The sequence below is a fragment of the Mustela nivalis genome (assembly GCF_964662115.1).
Source record: "Mustela nivalis genome assembly, chromosome: 11".
NCBI classification, from domain to species: Eukaryota; Metazoa; Chordata; class Mammalia; order Carnivora; family Mustelidae; genus Mustela; species Mustela nivalis.
This window is the reverse complement of record NC_139030.1, coordinates 55,856,025-55,879,089: the sequence shown is the minus strand read 5'-3', so window position 1 is coordinate 55,879,089 and position 23,065 is coordinate 55,856,025. Positions and strand designations below refer to the sequence as shown.

Genomic DNA, 23,065 nt, shown 5'->3' with positions numbered 1-23,065 from the left:
AGGCAGCGGCTTAACCCACTGAGCCACCCAGGCGCCCGATACTAATTTTTTTCTTAAGGCTATTCTTATCCTAAGTAGAAATAGTATTCTACAGGCAGTAAGGGAAGGGAGTTTTTACTTTTTCTCTTTAGTTGGAAGTGAGATTGTATAATCACTCCTGTTAGCCATCATTATACAAAGAAAAATTTTCATCTGTTTAATTAAACCTCAAATTTGCTTTCTGATTTAGATGATTAAAAACTTTTTTTTTTTTTTTAAATTTCTTGTTTCTGGAGGTTGATAGTTCACCTCCTCACAATTCTAAAGCATTTGTGATTTACCCTGTGGATGTCTCTCTGGGTTCAGACTGAATTCAAGAGCACAGGACAAGAGTGTCCTGATGGAGAGGTTGACCCATCCATCTTAAGAATGATAATGTAACATTATGCTATTTCAAACAATCTAGGAGCAAATGCTTCCTCACTCCATCTTTTATGGAGCCTTTATTTCAGATTAATTACCATTTTTATTTTTCAGACTCAGTAGATAGATCCAAATTTTGGCACTTAGTGTGTCCTGCCCTGTCAGCATTTGACACTGGATTTCCTACTGGTAACAGTTTTGAAATAAACTGAGCATTTAGGACCAGAAGCATTTTTAAAAAAAAAGTTATTTCATTAAAAATAGAGTTCTAAAATAAATTTCTTCAATTGATTTCAAATACCTTAGTTCCTCTCTAGCTTCAAGGAATGTTAAAAGGGGACCAATGTTATTTTTTTATACAAATTCAAGATAAAAACATTTAAACTATCTTAAAAAATTAAAGCAAATTACATTTATGTATCACTAAAGTGGATATTAAAAGCTAAGTATTACTTGTTTTTGGAGAAGATGTTCCTAAGAGATGCCAAAGTATAATACCAACATTTTTAAGGCTTAAATTAATAGAATTAAACCACTTTTATTACAAAAGTAGGTTCAACAATGTATATATTTACTCCATACTTCAGTAATTTTCATACTACTATATTACTTTGATACTGCATTTTCTGTCCATAGAAAGAGTTGTGCAGAATATTCCAAATATTTGGTCACAAAACCCCTATCGGTTAAAAGATACGTGTGTGTGTGTGTGTGTATCTTATGTGTTATTATACATGCTATTATACTAATATATTATGTATAATATATAATGGTATAATAGTATAAACTGTATGCAACATAAAATCTTAAATTATTATTCCTATCCACCCAATGAGTGAATCATATTGGTATACTCTGAAGTAAGTACAATCCAACTTTGAAGACTACTTAGAGACAACTTGTTTGGCATTTTCCAAATGACTCTACCTCATTTACTTCTGCTCAACCATTTTATCTTATTTTTAAAGATTTATTTATTTGACAGACAGAGATCACAAACAGAGTAGCAGGTAGAGAGAGAGGGAGGAGCAGGCTCCCCCCTGGCAGAGAGCCCGATGTGGGGCTCGATCCCAGGACCCTGGGATCATGACCTGAGCCCAAGGCAGAGGTTTTAACCCACTGAGCCACCCAGGTGCCCCTGCCCAACCATATTAATAAGTACTTAACAAAAGCCATTAAATAGGTCACTGAAGCATCATTCTTGTTCTTCACTTTCTGAAACAATGACTTTACTTCCATCTCAGGAACTGTAGGACCTCTTTCTACAATGGCCTTAGTTAAAGTTGGGCAGTTCCAGGGCACTTCCAGTCCAGAATTTGAAGAAATAAAAGAACTACTTGAAGATTAAACAAACAAACAAACAAACAAACAAACAACAAGAGGTCCTCAAATTCACAGCTAAACTAACAACTTTCTCTTGTTGAGAAGTAGGTTTATTTCATCAGAAGAAATGGGAGGCTCATGAGGACAAAGCACCTTCATCAACAAATTAATTTTAAGAGATAAGTGATCCACAATGCTAACTTCTATTTTGTTCAAGTCAGCTTGCCAGAGATTCTATGTACCTTTTCTTTTTAAATGTATCTTTTTGAATGTAAGCTCCTTAACAATGTGTAGCTGGCAAGATTGGAAGGGGTGGGAGGTGGTGAGGATTGAAGCCTGAAGAGTTCTGGTGCCTTGAGTAGGTAGTGAGTGGCAGTGTAGGACTCAGCCTTTGTCTGTTTCCAAAACCAGTCCATATGTTCTTCTCTCTGGTTCTTGATGCCTCTGCTAAGTGATTCACAGTCATCAGCACTCTTGGTTGTCTGCTTTCAAGGCAGTGTTTTACACGAGCAGTAAACTAACTAAAATAATCAATGCACTACATGAGCAGCTTTTAGTTTCTGTACCCCATAGCATTTAGCATCAATGATTTTCTGAAAGTTCTCTGTTCTTTATACTTATGTATGTGATTTTTTCTATACATTGATTCTACATCAAGATATGTATAAAATGAGTATTCTGCCTTTAGAACATTAAATTGGGGGCAATGGGGACTGGATTGTTTCCAGCAAATTTATATACTTGCTGTAGCACCATGGAGTCCTGACGACTAGAATGGGTTCTCAAATTCTGGATGACTGGAGTTAATTGTGTCTTCACATTGCCAAAATCATGCTTACTTATTGACACACCAGGAAACTTCAAAGAGCTACAGGCAGGCAAATCCCTCACTATGTATACTTTATATAAAATAAGCCCCATAGACTAAGTCTGCGATTAAAGAAAAGTTTTCAGAATCATTCAGAAATGTCTAGTTGCATGAGCACAACACATTGTAATATGGTCTCAGGGCCTTATCAGGAGATAACAACATTAGATTATTTAGCTTGAGAATGAGGAACATAAATAAGATTGAAAGGAGATTTAATAAATCTTCAAGTGTACCTGGAGCATTATTGTATAGACAACATTTTCAAGTTGTTCTTCATATTCAGCGAGAAAAAAAAATAAGAGATTAACTTTAGGATAAGAGATTTTGATTAAGCCTACAGAAGAACAGCTTGAGAGTAATGGTTCTGATTTTAGAAAAAGTTACCAAGAGAATAATGAAAGACACTGCAGAAATAAATTATCACCTATTTGAGTGGTTTATTGTTCCGCAATCAGCCAGAGGACTCAACAATTAGCCCAATTCAACAAATATGTATCAACCATTCTTTGTTAAAGGAATCTGCAGTTTGATAGAGAAAAGGGACAATAAATATTAACCACTGTGCTGGGAAAATCTGTATATTTGGGGAAATCTAGAGAAGAATATATTGAGGAGCATCTCTCTACTTGCTAGATAAGATGCTGCCCAATTCATGAATTGCTTATAAAGCCAATTCCATTTTAGAAAAAGAGTTTAAGTTGAATATATCATTGGAGATGACAAGAAAAAGGTAATTTTGGTTGACAAAAAAGTGGTGTGGTGTGGTGCATGGGCCTGTGTTTGACAATAGGAGGTAAATTCTGATTAAAGGAATGATATAAGCAAAAAGGCAGAAATGATTTACTTGGAAGAGAAGGCAGTTTAGTTTACTGGAAGTGTAGAGGAAGCTGATGTGAAGTGTAGATGAGCTGTCCTAGTGAGAGAATTCAGAGAGAAAGGGGCCAAAGAGAGAACTTGGATGAAGTCAAAAGGAGAAAGAGAATCAAAAGGAAGATGCTTGAATTCTATTCATTGATTGATTCACTTTTTCAACAAATATTTGCTGAATACTTGTTATGCGACAAGCACTAAAGTTACAGGTGACTAAATATTTCCCATCTTCATGGAGTTTAGAGTCTAGGGGCAAACAACATTGATTACATAATGATGCAAATGGACACAGAAGTACAACTGGAATTAATGCTGCAAAATAGAGGAGCTGTTGGGAGAAAAACAGGTTAGGGTAGTTGAGGGAAGGGGAAGTCCTTGGAGGGTAAGTCCTTTAAATATGTGCATGACATAAACATAAATGCATTTAGGAAAAAAAAAATCAGCAGTGGTCCAGTGTAAGGAGTAGATGACAGAGGGGCAGGCCAGATGTGAGAGGTGAATTAAGATGTTCTTTCATTATTCCAGGGATTGATTAGGGTAGCTTGGTCCAGAGTTGTGGCTAAGAAGATAGAGAGAAGTGAACAAAAAAGGACCTAGTTTGAAGACTAAATGAAGATATATTGGAGAAGCAATAACAAGATTTGTTGCCAGAGTTGATGGAAAGGTTGAAAAAAGGTCATCTCCTAGATAGATACCTGTCTAGATATCTGGTTTGGGCAATTGATTGGGTGGTGGTTCCATTTAGAGACATGGCAACTCATGAAGAGACTGGTTTTCAGAGGCACATCATGAGTTCAATTTAGGAAATTTTGAGTTTGAGCTGCCTTTGAGATTTCAAGTTTAGAGTCCTTTGAGAGTCCTTTAGAGAGTTCTTTAGAGTCCTTTGAGATTTCAAGTTTAGAGTCCTCTAATAAAGGATTGTTAGAGGGGGAGAAAAAGCCAGAAAGGACAAGAAGTGGCAACTTTGTCAGAGTGTAAGGATGAAGAGATCTATCAAATACCATCTTCATCTGCGTCATACATGTGAAAGGACAGAGGACTCTAGAGTCCTTGGATATATGAAATTGAAGCTCAAATGGTCTGGGATTAAAATGTAAATATTCACATCTCTTATGTGAGAATATAATTAAACAATGTAAATGAGATCACCCAGGAAAACATTTGAACGTTTGTATAGAGTGAGGGAAGAGGAGGCCTAGAGTCACACCTTGAGAAATTCTAATAGCTAATAACTGGTTTAGAAGATAATGATCCTGTAATTCTCTTCAGGGTATTACTGAGCATTAGAAGGAAAATTCTAAGACTGCAGTACCACAGATGTTAAGAGAAGAGTATTCAAGAAAACAAGGGGGCTTGTTCTGCTGAGAGCCAGATAAGGTTTAGACTAGAATGCTTGTTGGATCAGCTTAGGGTAAGAGTGGAGACTTCTTCAGGAAAACCTTCTCTTATCTCCCCAAGCTTAATTAAATATACCTTCATCTGGATTTCCATTGAGGTATGAGGTTATTCTGTTACACACCTGCTATTTTTATTCAAAATTACAAAGGGTGGTCCATTTCCCTTCCTATGGAAGATAGAGGCTGTTTTTACACAATTAGTTCCTCAGAAATTGAGTAGTTCTTTAAAAATGTGAAATGTTAAATATTCATTGAATTCATGAGTAAAACATAAAGGATTGTTAGAGGGGGAGAAAAAGCCAGAAAGGACAAGAAGTGGCAACTCTGTCAGAGTGTAAGGATGAAGAGATCTATCAAATACCATCTTCATCTGCGTCATACATGTGAAAGGACAGAGCACTCAGGCTGCAACAAGGGTCTTCCCTCCAGAACATTCTGTTTAGGAGCCCAAGTGTAGTTATTCAACTGCGATTAATTGGTATCCTTTTTAAATTTTTCTCTTTTTCTTTTTTCAACCAACCTACACTATATCTCTATCTGTGATGTCTCTGTAGATATCAGATGGCTTTGCTGAATAGACATAGTTAAGAGCTATCGATAAGTAACCCTATCTTTAGGTCCTGCTAAAAGCAAAGATTTGCTTTTCTAAAACCTGAATGAAACTCACCCTTGAAATCAGTAGTAAATGAGCATCTAGTAAGAAGAGCTAATAACCACATGTTGTACATTTAAACTTTAGAAATGAAATGAATTACCTTTGTCTCCCTCACTATCAAATGAGAATTTCCTTCTTCGTAGCTTACAGTTGTCTCCTTCCGAATCATTCACAGACTGTGATCGTAGTAAGAGATCAGCCTTTGTTAATGGACATGAAGATAAAATGGAAGATTATTCAATTTGAACATAATGTATTATCAGTAAGTTCTTTACTATGTCACATCATTTCCACCACTTGAGACTTAATTATTAGATTGCAGGCAAATAGCTACAATACTTTGCTTCTTGGTTGTCTCTAAATTATAAAATGGACTGATAGAATAATTCTAGTAGTTTCACCATCTGATGAGGAAATCATAGTTGTAGAAGTTATTTATCAGAAGTGTTTGGGGATAATGTTGTCAACATGTAGAGACAACATATTCTTTCATGTGGAATGTATTTCATGTAACTTGGTAAAGTTAAAATAAAAATAATAATTAAAAAATTGCAGAATCTGTATTACTGCAGAGAAAAAAGTAAAAGTTAATTACAACTAGCTTGATGTTTAAATACATGGTAATGATTGCAAAGTTAAATTTCACAGCAATAAATATAAGGTTAAATTCAATGAACACTGTGCTTTAGGCATTTTATTATTTTGTTATTGTATTCCCTATTTTTGTATTCCCTATTATTGTTTTCCCAGTTCTTCCTTCTTTCCTCTTTGGAAAATATTATCATTCTTGTAATAAAAATGGAAGCTCCCAAATAAGTAAAACCAATGGAAGCACCTGTTTTATTTGGTTGCTGCTTAAACTTTTTATGTAAAGATATCTTGTTGTTTTTTAAGGCAAAATCAGAGTGAAGTTGGTCACATGAAACCGAGATCTTAATAAGGTACTGAATTCATAAAAAAAAAAAAACCCATATGCATTTGATAACTTGAACCTCTTATCATCTAGGTATTTTTCAACTTCTCAGTATTTTAAAAAGAAGCAATTATCTGAGCTGATGCTTCAGGTTATTAAATGGTACCCTGGTGACTTTACAAGCTTATCCTTTTTTCAGTCTTTCACAGTAGCTGGGAATGACTGTAACTCTGGGAAAATAAAATCTACTACCTTTTACCTAACTATTGGCTTGAGAATTTTTTCTCCCAGAGAGCATATTAGTTAGCATAAAACAAACAAACAAACAAACAAACAAACAAAAACACTTGAAAGTGTCAAAAGCCCCAACATTTGGTTTCTGGCAAGAAGCTATTTAGAATCAGAGCTGGGGTAATGGGGTTTTGGGGAGAAATGGGAAGGAATAAAACTAGTGGTAAATTGTAGGCTGCAATTCTGTATCCTTAAAATAGTGGTAAGTCATAAAGACACATTTTCATAGGAGAAGAGAGTGAGGGTTACAAGAGCTACACTAATTTTGATTTGGGTTGAAGCCTGATTAATTTATACTTCTGTGATTTAGATATTGTGTGACATGCAGACCTAAACTTGAATGAGTTTAATATTTTCCATTATTATTGAAAAAACCTTGCTAGCTAGTATGTGAGGTAAGTAATAGCTGGGAGAATATTTTAACCCCTGTGTAAAATAAGCTCTTCTAGTTGACTTTCAACAGCCTAGGATGACCCATTTCCTACAAAGAACTGGTATGCACAGTATAAACCAAGTCCATTTCAAATCCAGTGTGTCAACCAAGATTTCTTGAAAGGTCAAATTTAATTGACCTCCTTAAAGTTATTCAGTGTATTTGAAAGTAATTAGAGGGAATTCCCTCTAATTTATAAATTTCAGCATGAAGTTGGCTTTTCCAATTCAGAATTGGTAAAGTTTTGTTACATTTTGCTTGATCTTTCAGAAGTATTTTGGTGATCCAAGAATAAAATAAAGTGTCATAAGTATAAAAATAAGCAAACTTAACATATACCTTTGCACTTTCATGTCTTAGGTTAAAAGTCAACTCTAGGTTTGTGAGAAAATGATCAGAAAACTCGGGGTACATATCCAAAACTTCTAGCAAGTCTTCTCTCTGGATCTTATGCAAGTCACAGTATGTGAGAGCTCTCACATCTGCGTTAGACTTTCCAGGTTTAGCATAAAGATGAACCATTTCTCCAAATATGTCGTTTTTTCCTAAAAAAAAAAAAGAGGTAAAAGGAGTCTGAACTTAATGTTTTCTTCCTAAAAGTACAAGGGGACCACTGACCAATCCTTGGACCAAGGATTTCAAATGGAAAATCCCACGGCCAACAGACACTTGGGCAGCAAAATTCCAGTATACTCTACTGACTGCTCAGTCACGTCTGTTTGCTGAGTGGAATTTTACCTCTTAACATACTGGTTCTGGTATAATTCCTATTATTTCTGGTTTTTATTCTTTGGCCAAGCTTCTAGAAATGCAGCAAACATGATTTTAGTCTGCTCTGCCCTGTATGGCTAGCAAAGGGTCTTGCCATATAGTAGGTGTGGTTTAATTTTGTCAATCGAGGAATTTGAAAAAGGTGGCAGTGGGACAGATTCACAAACTTTCTATCTCAGGATGGTCTGGGGGTGGGGGGATGCCAAGCACGGGGGTAGAGTGGAATGTTTCCAACACTAAGAGAACTAGGAGTATAATTTGAACATACCTTGTTCCCTTTAGTAATCACTTTTAGATTTCCCCGTGATGTATTTGTGCAATTGTTTAATAAATCTAGTTTTATTTATAGTCTTGCCTTTTTACCAAATGGCCTTTATTCTCCAAGTGTGGTCCTTCTTGTTTTCTTGCCAAACCGAGATTATTTCAGTATCCGGCTTCTGATGGGTCTGCCTCATCTCCTCAGCCTACTCACATGCCACCTGCTTTTCCAGGATTTGTTCAATAATGAGGATGATGACAGTAACAACAAATGCTTATTGAGATTTAAGTAGGTGCCAGGCACTGTGTAAAATGCTTAGGTGAATTATCTCATTTAATCCCTAAAATAACCTCATAAAGAAATTACTACTTATTATTTAAATATTATGACTATGGAAAGAAGATTAAAAAGGTAAACTGATTAGGTCAAGGTCACCTACTTAGGTGGGTGAAGGGAAGGAGAGAGTGTCCATGATTAAATCCCTTACATTATGACTTTAGTCAAAATTTTTTCACACTTGGTATGTCTAATTTCCTTCCAATATTTTACCTGAACGTCATGGCCATTCAGATTTTTCTGTCTCTGAATATCAAGACACTTAAAAACTATGGAATACATGCTTAATAATTACTGATAAATTATTGATCATATGACTTCTAAAGATCGTCAGTGGTAGTGTAAAATGGTCCTTTCTTATGTATATCATGAAGCTTCTTTTCAGATTTAGAAAAAAACTTTCTGGAAACGCTACGTTGATGGACAAGGTTATATATACCTGACTATGGAAACTATCAAAGAGTTTTTTAAACAATAACATTCCAATTGGTCAAAAATATCTGTAATGTTCTTATTTTAAATGTGAATTTAATGGGGAGAAATCAGAGCATATCTCTATGACAGAAATTGACATGGAAGAGAATACATTACCTTTTTTTTTAATATATATATATATATATATATATATATATATATATATATATACCTCACTTCAAAAAAAAAAAAAAACCACCTCACTTCAAACATGGAATGAATAATCATAATTTGTGAGGATTTTACATGGAAATGGGGACAGAAAAAAAGATTCTTGAAATTCTTTAGTTTTAATACTTCAGTGTAGATACTATCAAAGAAAAGCTCTCAATTAAATTCAGCATGAGCTTTGCATTTTAATTAGTTTACATGACTGTAAATGAGAAAAAACTAAGCCAATCGGTAGTGTACTGCTTAACTACACTTTAAAATTACTTTTTTTATAAGGCAGGAGAGCTTGTTACCTCCCTGTAGAAGCTGGGGCAGGCTGATTCTAAGATCAGGAATGCAATGAAGCATGCTTCTTTCCTAGCAATGTATAGAGCAAAATATTAAGGCCAAACCTGGTGAAAGTCCAAGTTTATTATGTAGCTGCCTCCTGATTTATGTTTTCTTTCTTTGTCTGCTTGAATTGTAAACCAAACTGTGTGTTTTGTCAATTTGGGATTTAAAGAAAACTGTCACTATAACAAAATCATCAAGATATATAGGAATTACTCAAACTTCTTCATCCCGTGCTAGGTCATACTCTGGTTCTACACAGCAGCAAAGAAAACAGACAAGATCCTTGTCCTTTTTTGGATGTTAACATCAAGAATCTAGTGAAAGGAAATTGCTGATCATTTTTTTTTTTTCAAATTGTTGATCATGGTCATTATTTAAATGGACCTGGATTTAATCCACAGGAAAACAAAGAAGTGTCTATGTTCACAACTATTGGGGGTGGGTGTTCCCATGGGAGGAGTGAGGCTTAAACATCCTGGTGAGAGTGTGGGGGAGAAAAACTGATCTTTCTCTCTGTTCCTTTCCTCTTTCACACTGTTCTAATATTCCAAAGAAATCCTACAAATTCACACTGACTAAATTTGGTTTTGAAGAGACAGATTGGACAGATGGACTTTCTTTTGCACCCGAAGCGGTTTAATTTACTAGTGAATTTAATCTCCTCATCACCTTTATCCCTGACTGCTAAGTTCATAGCTCTCTATATGACTTAGATAAGAATTCATATAATTCCATTTGATGGGATACAGCAGGTAAAAGCGAAGAGTGAATAGATGAAATTTATTTATGAAATTTAGTTTATGACAAGGCATTGGCATATACTAGCAAGAACCTTACAATGTATACATTTATTTAAGGTGTTAAGGGATCCACATGAATCTAAGGTTCTCCAACACGAGAAGAAAAATGTTGACTGTTTTCATATATTTGGCCTCAAACACTTAAGTAGCTGCCAAGAACTAAAGAGAGTCATGGAAGTATTTACACATCAGAGCAAAAGTGAGAGAGTATGAAAATGTGCTTTCTCCAAGGTCAGTTTGACTGGGATTGAATTTTAAATAAATTAAAATGACCTATCATTCTTGAAGAGTACTGACAAATAAATGGATCCATCCTGTTTTCTATCATGTTAAGCTACGTATTGCCCCAACTAATACCTCAATTTGTCACCATCAGTTCTGAAACACTCACCCAGAATAGCTACCACAATGTCATCTTTGAGGATTTCAATGGAGCCTCTGGATAAGAAATAAAGTGCAGTGAGGACATCCCCACAGTGAACCAGGGTGTCTCCTGGAGGTGCGTGGGTCGTCTTGAACTTCATTGCCAAAGCTCTAAGGCAACCTTTACTTGCCCCCCGAAAGGCTTTGCAGTTTTGCAGCAAAGTCTGGTTGAGATGTAGGCAAATGTCAGCTTGTAAACATTCTGGGAAACCCTTTAGGACCTGGGGGAAAAAAATAAAGAGTTTCATACTACCAGTGCACAGGGTACCTCCACCTGAGAAATAAAGTATATTTCTTGCTCACAGAACTGTGGGTGTAGTCATTGTCACACGAGTTCTTACAATGCTTCTACCTCGCCTACCTCAGTGAATAGTTGGTTTGCTAAACATGTCAGAATTTTAACTCAAAGACTTGTTCTCTGAATTAACTGCAGGCATTCAGACTCAACACAAATGCTGTCTCCTTACAATGTAATGCCTATGTTTCACACTGCTGCTTATTCCCTGCCTTTCGTGAGGTAGCACCATACTGTGCACATATGGAATGCAAATGTGACAATTAGTAAGACGTAACTAATGAAAGGTGGTACAGCTAGAAAGACAACCTTTTGAAGGAATCTCAAGTCAATTTGGATTGCTGTCTCTGGTATACTTCTTAATTAGAATTAGTAAAAATAGTGATCCTGAAATAGCTATGGTATTTGTAAATGTCATAGACCAGAGAGTCCTCTTAGCTAACAGGACTTGGAATATTTATGTTTCCTATACACACCATTAATACTAAATATTTTGATAAGCACTGAAAATAGAGAAAGTGAAGGAGAATAGCAATATTTAATATTACTTAGTACTAAATAGATATTTAATAATAATATCTAATTTAATAATATATTAAAAGTATAGGTATGTTTTCAGAAATGTAAATTGTGCCAAGAGTTTACAATGCAAACTTAAAGCTTCTAATAACACTACTGTTTTGACAACTTATTCAGTGACTAATTTAAACCTTACAGAAAAGATTAAATAAAGTTTGTGACAAGTGTCACTCAATTTAAACTGAATAAAATTCTGCATTATTTTATAAAATTCCTAGTATACAATGGGCCAAAGACATTCAACTCTTGCATCTCTGTGTGTGTCTTAGCTATTTTGGGTATCATATCTAGATTTTAATTCTCAGGTTGACTTTCCTCTGTCAGTAAAAATAAATCCATTTAAATGTGCTTTGGAGTAGAAGGGAGAGGCGTTACATAGTGCTTAATAGTGTAATTCCAGGATTTCCTTAATTTTGGTTCAACCTTGCTATTGCTATTCAATATAGCTAAAAGTCATCATGAATTAGTTGTCCAGATAATTGGAATGCATATGGTCCATAGAGGAACTTCAAATGAGCCCATATTTGCATTAACTTACACTTATGTCTATTGGAAATGTTAAAGCAGCCCACTGGTACACTGCTTCTGTAGGACCCCTGTGTGAGGCAATCAGTCAGACAGGCAAGGTATCATACAAACGGATCAAGGAGAGACCGAAACATGATAGCTACTACCTCTAGTCTTGTTTCCTTCATTGTGGAGTCACCCACAGATATGGGTCAAAGGTGTTTTAGAGGAAAACCCACAGAATGTGGGTTCTGGTGGTGAATTTGCCACAGGCTGACACTTGTGCAAGTCACTTCATCTATCTGTGTTTCTTTGCCAGAGAATAAGCGCTTTTTCGATTTTGAAATTTGTTGTAAGTTACCAGTCAATAGCGTGCCAATTTCTAGACACTGTATACCCAGCCCACACAGCTGCAGGAACTCAGACATCTATCCTGAAGTGTCTATATTACCTGGCTCACACCCAAAATAAATGAGCCGTCCTCTTCTCTGAATTCCTGGCACTCTTCTGAAACTTCTGTCCTTAACTCTATCTTTCAGACTTTTTCTCTGAGACGGGACTCCTACCAGATTTCCTACTTGGACTAAAGACCTCTCCAAAAGGATGAACTGCCTAGTCTTCACCCTTTTCTGCGTTTGAGAGCTGGGGGATTCTTTTCCCACTCTGTCAGATCCTAAACAACTCAGATCCTCTCACAGTGCTGACCCTCTGGTAGGTCGCTGACCCCTTCTACTGGTTTAGACCATCAACATGGGATTCTTTTACAAGTGATGCTACACTGGAAGTAAGCAAGGTTTGCACACTTTTTTTTTCTGAAATGGGGCCTCTTTGCCTGGGGGTGCTATAGTAGGAAAACCCCCAGTTTACTGGTCTTCCTGCATATGATCTACTTTCCCTCCTTGAAGCCCACTGTTGCAGTCTCAGCATAATTCTGAGATGTACCCATACAGATAAAAATGTAAGGAGCATCACACCAAGTAACAAGTTAGATAGATCTATTTTTTCCTTAAGATTTGGCTATAAAAATGTACAAAATGCATTTTATATTTCACATAAATGGGGAAATGACACTTTCTTTATAGTAGTTGGAATGAGATTAGTGAGCTTGTAGCTGCTATTTCTAGCATTTTCCTGAAGTTCCTCTGTTATACTTTCTGAGTATAGCCTGCTTATAAAAGGAAAAATTATGTATGTGTGTGGACACATGTGCACAAGGCTGTGTATGCATGCTTTGAACTGGAAGGTAAGATGAGACAGAGGTAGGGGTTATTCATTTCTCTGTTAAGATGGCCTATGGAATTAGATAGGCATGGCTGAAGTTCCAGTTCTGACACTTCCTAGTTGTGACTTTGGTTAATTTAAATTTTCTTGAGATTCAGTTTCTTCAATTGTAAAAATAATTTAATAATACCTACTTCACAGGGTTGCACCATAATTAAATGTGATAATGTATGTAAATTATCCCATACAATGTAGCTGTCCCTAGCTTACTTCTGACTTTTTCTTTTCTTCTTCTTGTCATACATATTTATAGTTCTTGAAGAACTAATAAGTTCTCTTTAGCTAGAAAATGAGAAACACAACACCCATTATATTCTCCTTGATATCTTTGGTGAATAGAAAATTCACCACTAAGTTTTTTGTTCTTTGCCTCAACAGAATTTAAGGTAACTTTTGTTTCCTGTTCTTTGTGTTAAATGTTTTGGCTTACTTGCACTTAGGTTTTCACTGTGAGTTGTCTTAAATTCTTTTTGAAAGTAGGCAGCTATGAAATCAATATAAACATGTTCTTGGAATGCCAATTCCAAGATATTCTGAGAATAACTCACCAAACCGTAAAGGGTACTTGGGAAAGTTTTTCAACAGTATTCTTTCCTCAAATGTTCTTAAGTGTCATCTCCTAGTATTTTTCCTATCAGATATGATACCCATTGGAAAGAATGGCCTCAACTTGGAAATATCACAGAGTTTCATGGAGAAGTCTTTGCTGGCCCAGAGAGAAGATACACACACAATGGCATGAAGGACTTATCTGGATTAAAGAATTCTCCTGTGGTGTTAGCCCTTCACTAACTTAATTTTCTTAAGCTAGTTACATAGATCACTCAAGTAAAAGTCAATAGAAGTTAATATTTAGTAAGTGAATCTCTTATTAGCCCAGAAGATTAAATGTCCTACTTAAGGTAGCTTTGGAATCTGGGGTATCCCTAAGTAAAGGGATTTTAAAAGCAGAATTAAAAGAGAGGGATTATAGAGAATTAGAACAGAAAAACATTGGAAAGGGTGAGGAGAATGGGATAGGTTTAAGTAGTATTCATCCAAAACACCCATTTCTGTTAGTTTCAGCAGCTGTGTTGTCTTCCTTCCTTCCTACTCATTATACTTTTTTTCATCAGGTTTTGTTTCTCTGCTCAACTACCTGACATGGAACTTCTCATTCAACAGTCAAATATTAGCATTCCACCAGTCCTACCAGATCTGGTTGTAAAGAGCAGGAATGTCAAGTACACAGGTACAAACGAAGACACAGCTGGTTTAGTGATTGTTATAATTTATATTTCCACTACACTCTATACAACCCTTTTGTCTGTCAAGTTCCAAAGCTCTGAGGGTACACAGCACCTTTCATCGTGTCTGGAGCCATAATTTATTGGGTTGATTTGATTTCAAAGACCCAGGAGCATCACCCAGAATCAGGGTCATAGCCTGCAGCTTGGAAAAGTAGCTCTCATTCTTTTACCAAATATGTAATAAGTATCTACCTTATACCAAGCACTATACTAGGCATGGAAGCATAACAATGAAAAAATATGTTCTGACCATATACCTGATCCTTAAACCTTTCTCTAAATGCCCAGATTAAAAATATGTATGTATGCATGTTTAATCATATATATATTTAGTTGGGTATAATAAATATAAAAATATATATTTAATCAGAATTTTCCACAGTTTGCTTTGCATGGCCATTTATAGTACACATTTGGACACTTATAGTCCTAATTGTTGTTCAAATGAATCCTCAATATACAGTTAATTAAAGGAGAATGAGAAGCTCAATTTAACTTTTCTAATATTTGCAGTTATGGTGGATTTTTAAAACTTCCTGACATTCCAAAAAATTTTTTCAAGGCTGATAAAAATCCCATGTCTTTAATATGGTATAAGGTCATGTGATTATTTTATAAATATAAAGCTAACTTTCCTTTCCTTGACTTTATGTGAATAAAACTCTTCGGGAGCCTCAACTTTATAAGACAAATGAGAGTCTTTTAAGTGAGTTTGAAATGCTTTCTGTGATTGCTAAAAGCAATCAGCCCTATAGCTTAGTACCAAAGGACCCGAAATTTAAGGACATTCAAACAAGAATAACTTAACAACTACACAAGATAGCATTATTAAATCAAACTAGATAAAACTCCCTGAAGAAGTTATACAAAGAGAGAGAAAAATTGAAATAATTAACTATCCCATAGCAAGCACCTATCAAACATGATCAGATATTAATTCAGAAGTACTTAATTTTATACTAAACTTCCCTCAAATGTGTATCTGCTGGCACACATATAGTGGAATAAATAGTACAATATCATTAATATTTGCAATTTTGCAGTGTGTGAATTCAAATTTTCTCCATACTGAGCAATGAACACAAAATTTAGAAAAGAATGGAGGCTGAGGTTAATGCCTGCAATTTCTGATCTGATATGAGTGTGCTCATCAAAATGGTATTTGTCTCATTTACTTTTTAATAAGTAGATCCTTAAAATAAACATATATACTTATGCCAATAAAACAATCATGGTACCTATTTTATGTATTAGGGTTTCAATGAAAAAAATAAATTTGGCCCAGGTCTATGACAATTAGAGAAATGTGTCCTGAGATTCAGTCAGTGGAGTCTGAGAAAAATATTAATAAATATTAATTAAGATTATTATTATTGTTTTTTACATGAAACTACTGTATCATCCTTCAAGGTAGGGGCCTACTTTCTTTAGAATATTGCTCTGGAAATAGTTCTTTTATAATTAAATTACAATACAACTTTATCTTTCAACAGTAACTATATATCCTGTGGGTAGGGCAGGTGATTTATAGCCTTAAAACCATGAATTTCTTCCGTGCCCAGCAGTTTAAGATTTTCTTTTATTCTATGAACCTTCATGCTCCTGGCTCCACCTGATGTGATTAAAGAAAGGCAAAAGTTGCAAGAGAGAAATTTGTTTCCTCATTCAACTTCTACCTGTATGCTGATAGATAAGGATTTTCAAATAAAGTTAAATATTCACAATATACTGACAATAAACTCCATTATTCTTTCCTCACATTTAAGACACACGCCTTCAATGTTTGCTGTCTCTTAGCTCAGGTTGCAAAATGCTCTTTTATGGTGGGTACACTTTCTAGCTTCCGTTAGAAGAGCATCCACAATGGAGTTTTTCACCACAATCCTCTCCAGAGACCATCCATGTTTTTTGAAACACTCTATTTACTTTAGAAAGCATCAAAATATATTTTCTTATGGACACCCCCATCCAGATAATATTGGAAAGTTGATTTGTGTTATAATGAGTGGTTTCTGATTTGTTTCACTTAGGGTAGCTGTAGAGGGAGATATTCCTAAAGGCAGGCTGAGAAGGGCACCATGAGGAAGGCAGTCTGAGTGTGTTAAATGATTCCCCTAAACAGCAAATTAATCATACGAACAAGTTTGCTAACTATGATAACTGACATTAGGAAATTTTCCAAGAAAATTCTCTGGCTCATTAAATACACTTAGATCTTGACAAATTAGGATTAATCAAAACACAAATTAATACTCCCTAAGAAACACAAAACCTCAAGTGTGATTATCAAATAGATGATGCAAGTAATATATTAAATCTTCAGTCTCTGCCCTAGAGCACAACCTTAATATTTTATAGCATTTTCTGATTCTGAGAAAATCATTGTTTGCCATGTGGGCATTCATCATTTGGTAAATCTTTACCACTTACAAGATACCAAATCTTGCTTTTTGTTGTTTTTAATAGCTAAGGTATTCCCTAATTTTGAGGTCATCCCAGATCATATTATTGCTACGGTTATGGTTCATTGTTAAGGAATGTTTTTCATGTTTCCTTGGGGATTTTTCATGTTTTTTATGTTTTTCATGTTTCCTTGGGGGTTACGTGTTTAATACATCTACATCATGTTCAATCAGTGGTCATGATAGGTGGGTTCTTTTAGCAGTTTTAAGCATTTAAGTATACATAGTCCTAGTCTGAAGCTCAAACTGCTTTGCTATCTGCTTTCTTATTTTACCTTCACATGGTTAATGAGAATGAGGAATTATTTTATTGTATAGGAAGGGTATCGTATCTGGCCAGAGTGAAATATTATGCAATCCCTCACGGGGCCTTTATAAGCCTTGAGAAAATTAACTAATTTTCTATGTGTAACTTTTGAACATTTATCACATGGTTACATCATTTAGAAGCAAATCATGAACAGAATAAAAACTTGCCACACACAGACATGGAAAACAACATAATAAATCCTGAACTGATTTTGGTGTAAGTAAAGATTCCCTAAAAAATGAAACAGTCCTTCCTCTTGCCTTTTCTTGTCTCTCTGGCAGCTCTTATGACTAGTTCACAGCATGATATGTGAGATGTTTCTCTGCTTTCAGAAGGACACTCAAACTTTAAAGTGACCCCAATTAAGTCAGGGCCAAGGATGAGTTGGAGTGTGGGTAATGATGAGTAGGCAGAGAGGATTTATTGCTTTTATATACATGTCCTTGTTACCGAAACTCTGGAGTTCTGCTAATTCAGCAACAGCCTGACTTAAAAAGGATTTATAATATAAGGTCCCAAGACGAAGTCATGGAACCCACAAGGGTCTCTAAAGGTAATAGGAGGAATCTGGTAACTGAGAAACAATTTCAGGACCTTCCCCTCAACCCAACTCCTTGAAAGAGGGAGGTGAGGGAAGGCATTAACAGAATATAAATATAGTGGGATCTGTTGGATGCTTTGCAAATACCTCTATCCAAATGGATTGATTGTAAATGACATGAGCTTGCTCACAAAGAAAGGAAAAGGGGGTACAATCTTCCAGGTAATGAAGAGGATGATTTAAGTACCACTTTGTACTTGATATGCCGTCGTGAATTTAAATCTACTTTTCTGTTTCAGAAACATCTCTCATATGATCACATTTTAGAATCAAATATTTTGATTGACTTGTCAACTTTATATAAGGAATAGAGAGTGGTGATAATCCCATTTTTATATGTGAAAGGTGACTCATAAAGGCAGTAGGGAATTTATCTGTAGAAGAACTAAGACTTCAAATTTATTTTACAAATTTACAAATTTATTTTATTTATTTTTTTAAAAGATTTTATTTATTTATTTGACAGAGAGAGATCACAAGTAGGCAGAGAGGCAGGCGGCGGCGGGTGGGGGGGGGGGAGCAGGCTCCCCGCTGAGCAGAAAGCCCAATGCAGGGCTCCATCCCAAGACCCTGAGATCATGACCTGAGCCAAAGGCAGAGGCTTAACCCACTGAGCCACAAAAGCACCCTTAAGACTTCAAACTGAGTCTAGGATTCTATCAACTATTGTGACTTGCCACAGCTGTCCATTAGACTGGATTTCTAAACTAGTTCCCAATATGCTCCCTATTCCTTTGATTTATTGGGTTTTATCAATAACTAACAAAGAGTAGAAATGTAGCATAAGTGTCCTTTTCACTTCGTATCAGTTAGGGTGTTTGTTCCTCAGAAAGGTTAGGGCCAGACCCCAATTCTAATTCTAGAGAAAGTGATGACTGTATCAACAATTGTATAATTTTTTTACAAAATAGGAGAAGCTCCCAAAATAGTTGAAGTTCTTTTACTAACAGATTCCTCTTCCATAAAACGTATTGATTCTTGCTGCCCCAGCACTCTGAATATTCCAGATATTGTCCCTACACATTTCTATTCCACCAACTGAATTTCAAACCAGCTGTGTACGTTCTGAAACTTATTTATGCTGGCCGTACTTGTTAGTGGAATTATATAATTTAATCATATTTTACATAAGAGGGTAAACTATGTGTAAAGAAAAGAAAACTGGTTTCCTTCCTCCCCAATAAAGCTAAATGTTTTGGAAAATCTGAATAAAAGATGAGTCATTTTAAATACTACAAATACAGATTTCTTCTACATTAAGTGTAGGTGCTTAAACATTTATAAAAGTAGAAATGTTATGTAGTTTGTTAACTCTGACTATAATCCAAATAGAAAAATATTAAAAAGTGACGAGAAAGTCAAAAATACATGGAAATTAAGAACAACACTCTATGATAACCTTCAGATCAAAGAAGAAATAATGTAGCAAGCAATAAAAGGAGAACATGTCATATCAAAACCCATGTTACCACAGAAAAGCTTGTATTGAAAGCAGAATGTATAGTTTTAACACCTTCATTTTTACAGAAGAAAGACTCAAACAAAAAAAGACCTTAATACAGAGACACCTGTGTGACTCAATAGGTTAAGCACCTGCCTTCAGTTCAGGTCATGATCCCAGATTTCTGGGATCAAGTCCCACTTTGGGAATCCCTGCTCAGCAGGGAACATGCTTCGCCCTCTGCCTGCCACTCTCAATCTCTCTGACAAATAAATAAATAAATAAAATCTTAAAAAAAAAAAGACCTTAATACAATGTTAAAAATAATAAGACAAAAAAAAATAATGAGACAATCCATAGAAATAAAAAAAAGGGGGAATTAATGAAGGCAAACTCTGGAAATAAAAAGAATAGTAACAAGTATAAATTCATGCAAAGGCTAGTTCCTTAAACAAAATCCAATGGAATTTATAAATCTTTCAAAAGCTTGCTACAAGAAAGAAGAAAGAACAAAAATATACCAGTTTAGGAATGAGAAAGCAGATATACCTGTTGATACAGAAAATACTAAGTGAGTTAGAAGAGAATCCTACATTCAATTTTACAACTTTGAAAGCCTAGATGAAATGGATGAATTCTTCACAAAACAGACATACTAATATTGACCAAGGAAGAAATAGAATACATAATTACCATAATAGAGTTAGAATGATGATTAAAGACCTGCTATGAAAACCTCCAGGACCACATGGTTTTACAGATGATTTCTTCCTAACAGTTAAAGAGTGTATAAGTGTATACTAATATCATTATAAAATAGATGCAAAATTCTAAAAAATTTACTAACCAACAAAATCAACAAAGAATCAAAAACTCTATGACCAAGTAGGATTGATTTCAGAAATGCAAAGATATTTTAAAAGTATTAGTCTTAATGGTGAAGTTATTTTTATTGAACTCAGCAATTACTACCCAAAATTGTTTTGTAGAATCTAGTGAACTAAAAATCATGATACATAGTATTTGAAAAGAGAGAATGAAACTATTTCTTTTTGACACTGACATGACTGCATATCTAGACCATATAAGAATAAATACTCAAAGAAATCCTCTCAAACTAAACCAAATTATATTAGACTAAGAAAGAGTTCTATCAGAACACGACAGGGAATATATTAAGGTGGCTATAAGGAAGATAGTTTCACTCTTCATTATTTATAAGCCAGTAAAGATAGAAATGTGTAATGTATTTCATTTTCTCAATTGATTATGCTGTATAAAACTTAAAAATGAATTTAACAAGAAATATAAGAATTTCTAAGAAAAAAATTATAACATTTTATTGAAGGAGATTTTACTTTTAAAGATCTATACCAGCGGTTCTCAATCCTGGCTTTGAGAATCAGGACAAGATCTCTTAACTATGTAAAGAAAAGTTGACTAATTGGACCATATATTAAAAAAACAAAACAAAACAAAACAAAAAAACCTTTTAAATCCAAAAGATATTTTTAACAAAACCTACACATTGAAAAGAGATTGGAAACAAGTTACAATATAGATGACAAATAAAGCATTAGTATCTATAATTCATAAAGATTTCTTATAAAATGATAAGAAAAAGGTAACAAGAACTATGCAAAATGCTACTATATATAGGTAATTTATAGAGGAAACATCCTGATTAACCATACCTGCTTTTTTATAATGTTTTGACCTCACTGCTTGGTGTCTGCTATTCAATATTAAGCACTGGTTATAGATAAAGCAGACAAAATTAGAGTTAGATTCTGGGCCAAACCTCCCATCTTAGAAAACACGACTAATGCCCCAGTTTCCGGGCATCCACACATAGTGATTCATAGTTAGAACAAGTGAAGGCTAGAAATGGAACTCCATGATTCAAATACAACAATTATACCTATGTGGAGTGAAACTTTGGCTTATCTTCCCACTCTAGTAGGTGTTTCTAGCTACTGGTAACTTTCAGTTCTATGTGTGTTATAGAGCATTCTGATCTGAGAAGATTATCACTAAAGTGGGAAAAAATAAATTAACATAGCTCTAGAGCATGGGTACTGGACCCTGAATAAGAAAGATTCTTATAATTCCTAAGTTGAGTGTAGATTTCTACTGGGCGTGACCCACCTGACCAACAGGAGCCCAAGATGCAAACAAAAAAGAGGGTGTTGTTGTTGTTGTCGTTTTTAAAGACCATCTGCTATGGAAGAGGCAATGATGATTATTTTTTTTCTATTCACACTCATCCTTACGGATAGCAATATATCTAAACCAAGAAAAACAATGAAAATATATGTAAATTCCCTAAATAATGTGGCCCTATGGCTGTAAGAGCAATTGGCATGGATGAACTTACTTTTGCTTATTTTCAACCTTTAAAAAAAGATTTAAAAAACTCTGACATATTGGGTGGAATACTGACATATTCATTTTAATATAAATATCTAGGCCCCTGTAATATCACAGGTAATTCTTGCATTAAAGAAAACACTGGATTTTTATTTTGGGAGAAATTGTGAATGACTTGATTTCATTAGGTTAGATAAATGCTGAGTTATTCTGATATCTGAATTAGAAGGGACTTAAAGTCATATTTACAAAGAGTATTTTAAAACTGAGATTTGAGGACTCTCTGTATTTTTATTATTGGTTAAACCTGTGTGGAATATTAAGCGATCTTAACATTGATTTGAGTTTAGATTGCTCCTCTGTTTCTACAACCCCAAAGAAAGTATTTGAAAACATGTCACATCCTCTAGCCTCAGGAATTACCCTCTAGGGTCCTGTTTGGATGGTACCATTATTTTAAAGAGTTAAAAAGTATTTCGAGACCTCATTTCCACTAACCTACTACTGGAAGAGGAACATCATTAATGAATGGAGAAACTGGAGTATGTTCATTGCCTAGTGTGGTGTTTCTGCAATGATGGTTTTTCATGTGTAAGGCCCGAGGCCATGCTGTCATTTCTCTAGGCTCTGGAACCACTAGAGATAAGATCCTACAGTTAAGAACTCCCTTTGCACAGAACCGGCATGGTGCCAGGTGTAAATAAATCCTTCTTGATAATGGTTGGAGACCAGGATGAAGTGACCAGAATCATTTGTGAAACGTGATTTAGGGCATAACATTCACGGCCCGAAAATACCAGACGCCTGTTTTAAGCTTGATATTCATGTCTAGGGGCTCCGAATGGTATTTATTGTTCTCTGGGTATTTGTGAGACTTCAGAATGAATAGTTTGGAGAAAAATAGGAAGGACATGTGCCTTGTCCTTTCTTAAGCACCTGCTGTTCAGGTTCTGGCTTTAGTAGGCAAGTATGTGTGCTAGTAGGAGATTTCTTGCTGGGCAAAATTTTACTACCTACATAATTTCTGTAGAGCCAGGCCATTTCTGTTAACGAATCAACATATCTATAAAAACATCTTTTAAAGTACATTGTAGACAACTCTTTTAATTCAAGTTCTAAAGGTAAGTAGGTATTTCTTTACAGAAAACTAAAAGATGTCACCAGTCCTAAGGATCATTATCATTTAAATGCAGGTTTTTTACAGTCTC

General features: G+C 35.0%; 1 protein-coding gene across 4 annotated transcripts in view; it reads right to left on the bottom strand.

Moving 5' to 3' along the window:
* The window catches only part of KCNH7 (potassium voltage-gated channel subfamily H member 7), a 483,013-nt gene that overhangs the window by 18,769 nt on the left and 441,179 nt on the right, over nucleotides 1-23,065 (bottom strand). For 3 of the 4 annotated variants that reach the window (XM_082691246.1, XM_082691248.1, XM_082691249.1), the window contains 3 exons: nucleotides 10,691-10,943; nucleotides 7,495-7,700; nucleotides 5,619-5,718 (listed from right to left, as the gene is read on the bottom strand). In XM_082691246.1, the coding sequence (XP_082547372.1) occupies nucleotides 5,619-5,718; nucleotides 7,495-7,700; nucleotides 10,691-10,943 (559 nt within the window). The remainder of the gene's footprint in view (nucleotides 1-5,618; nucleotides 5,719-7,494; nucleotides 7,701-10,690; nucleotides 10,944-23,065) is intronic. The other variant, XM_082691247.1, reaches the window with a different exon arrangement.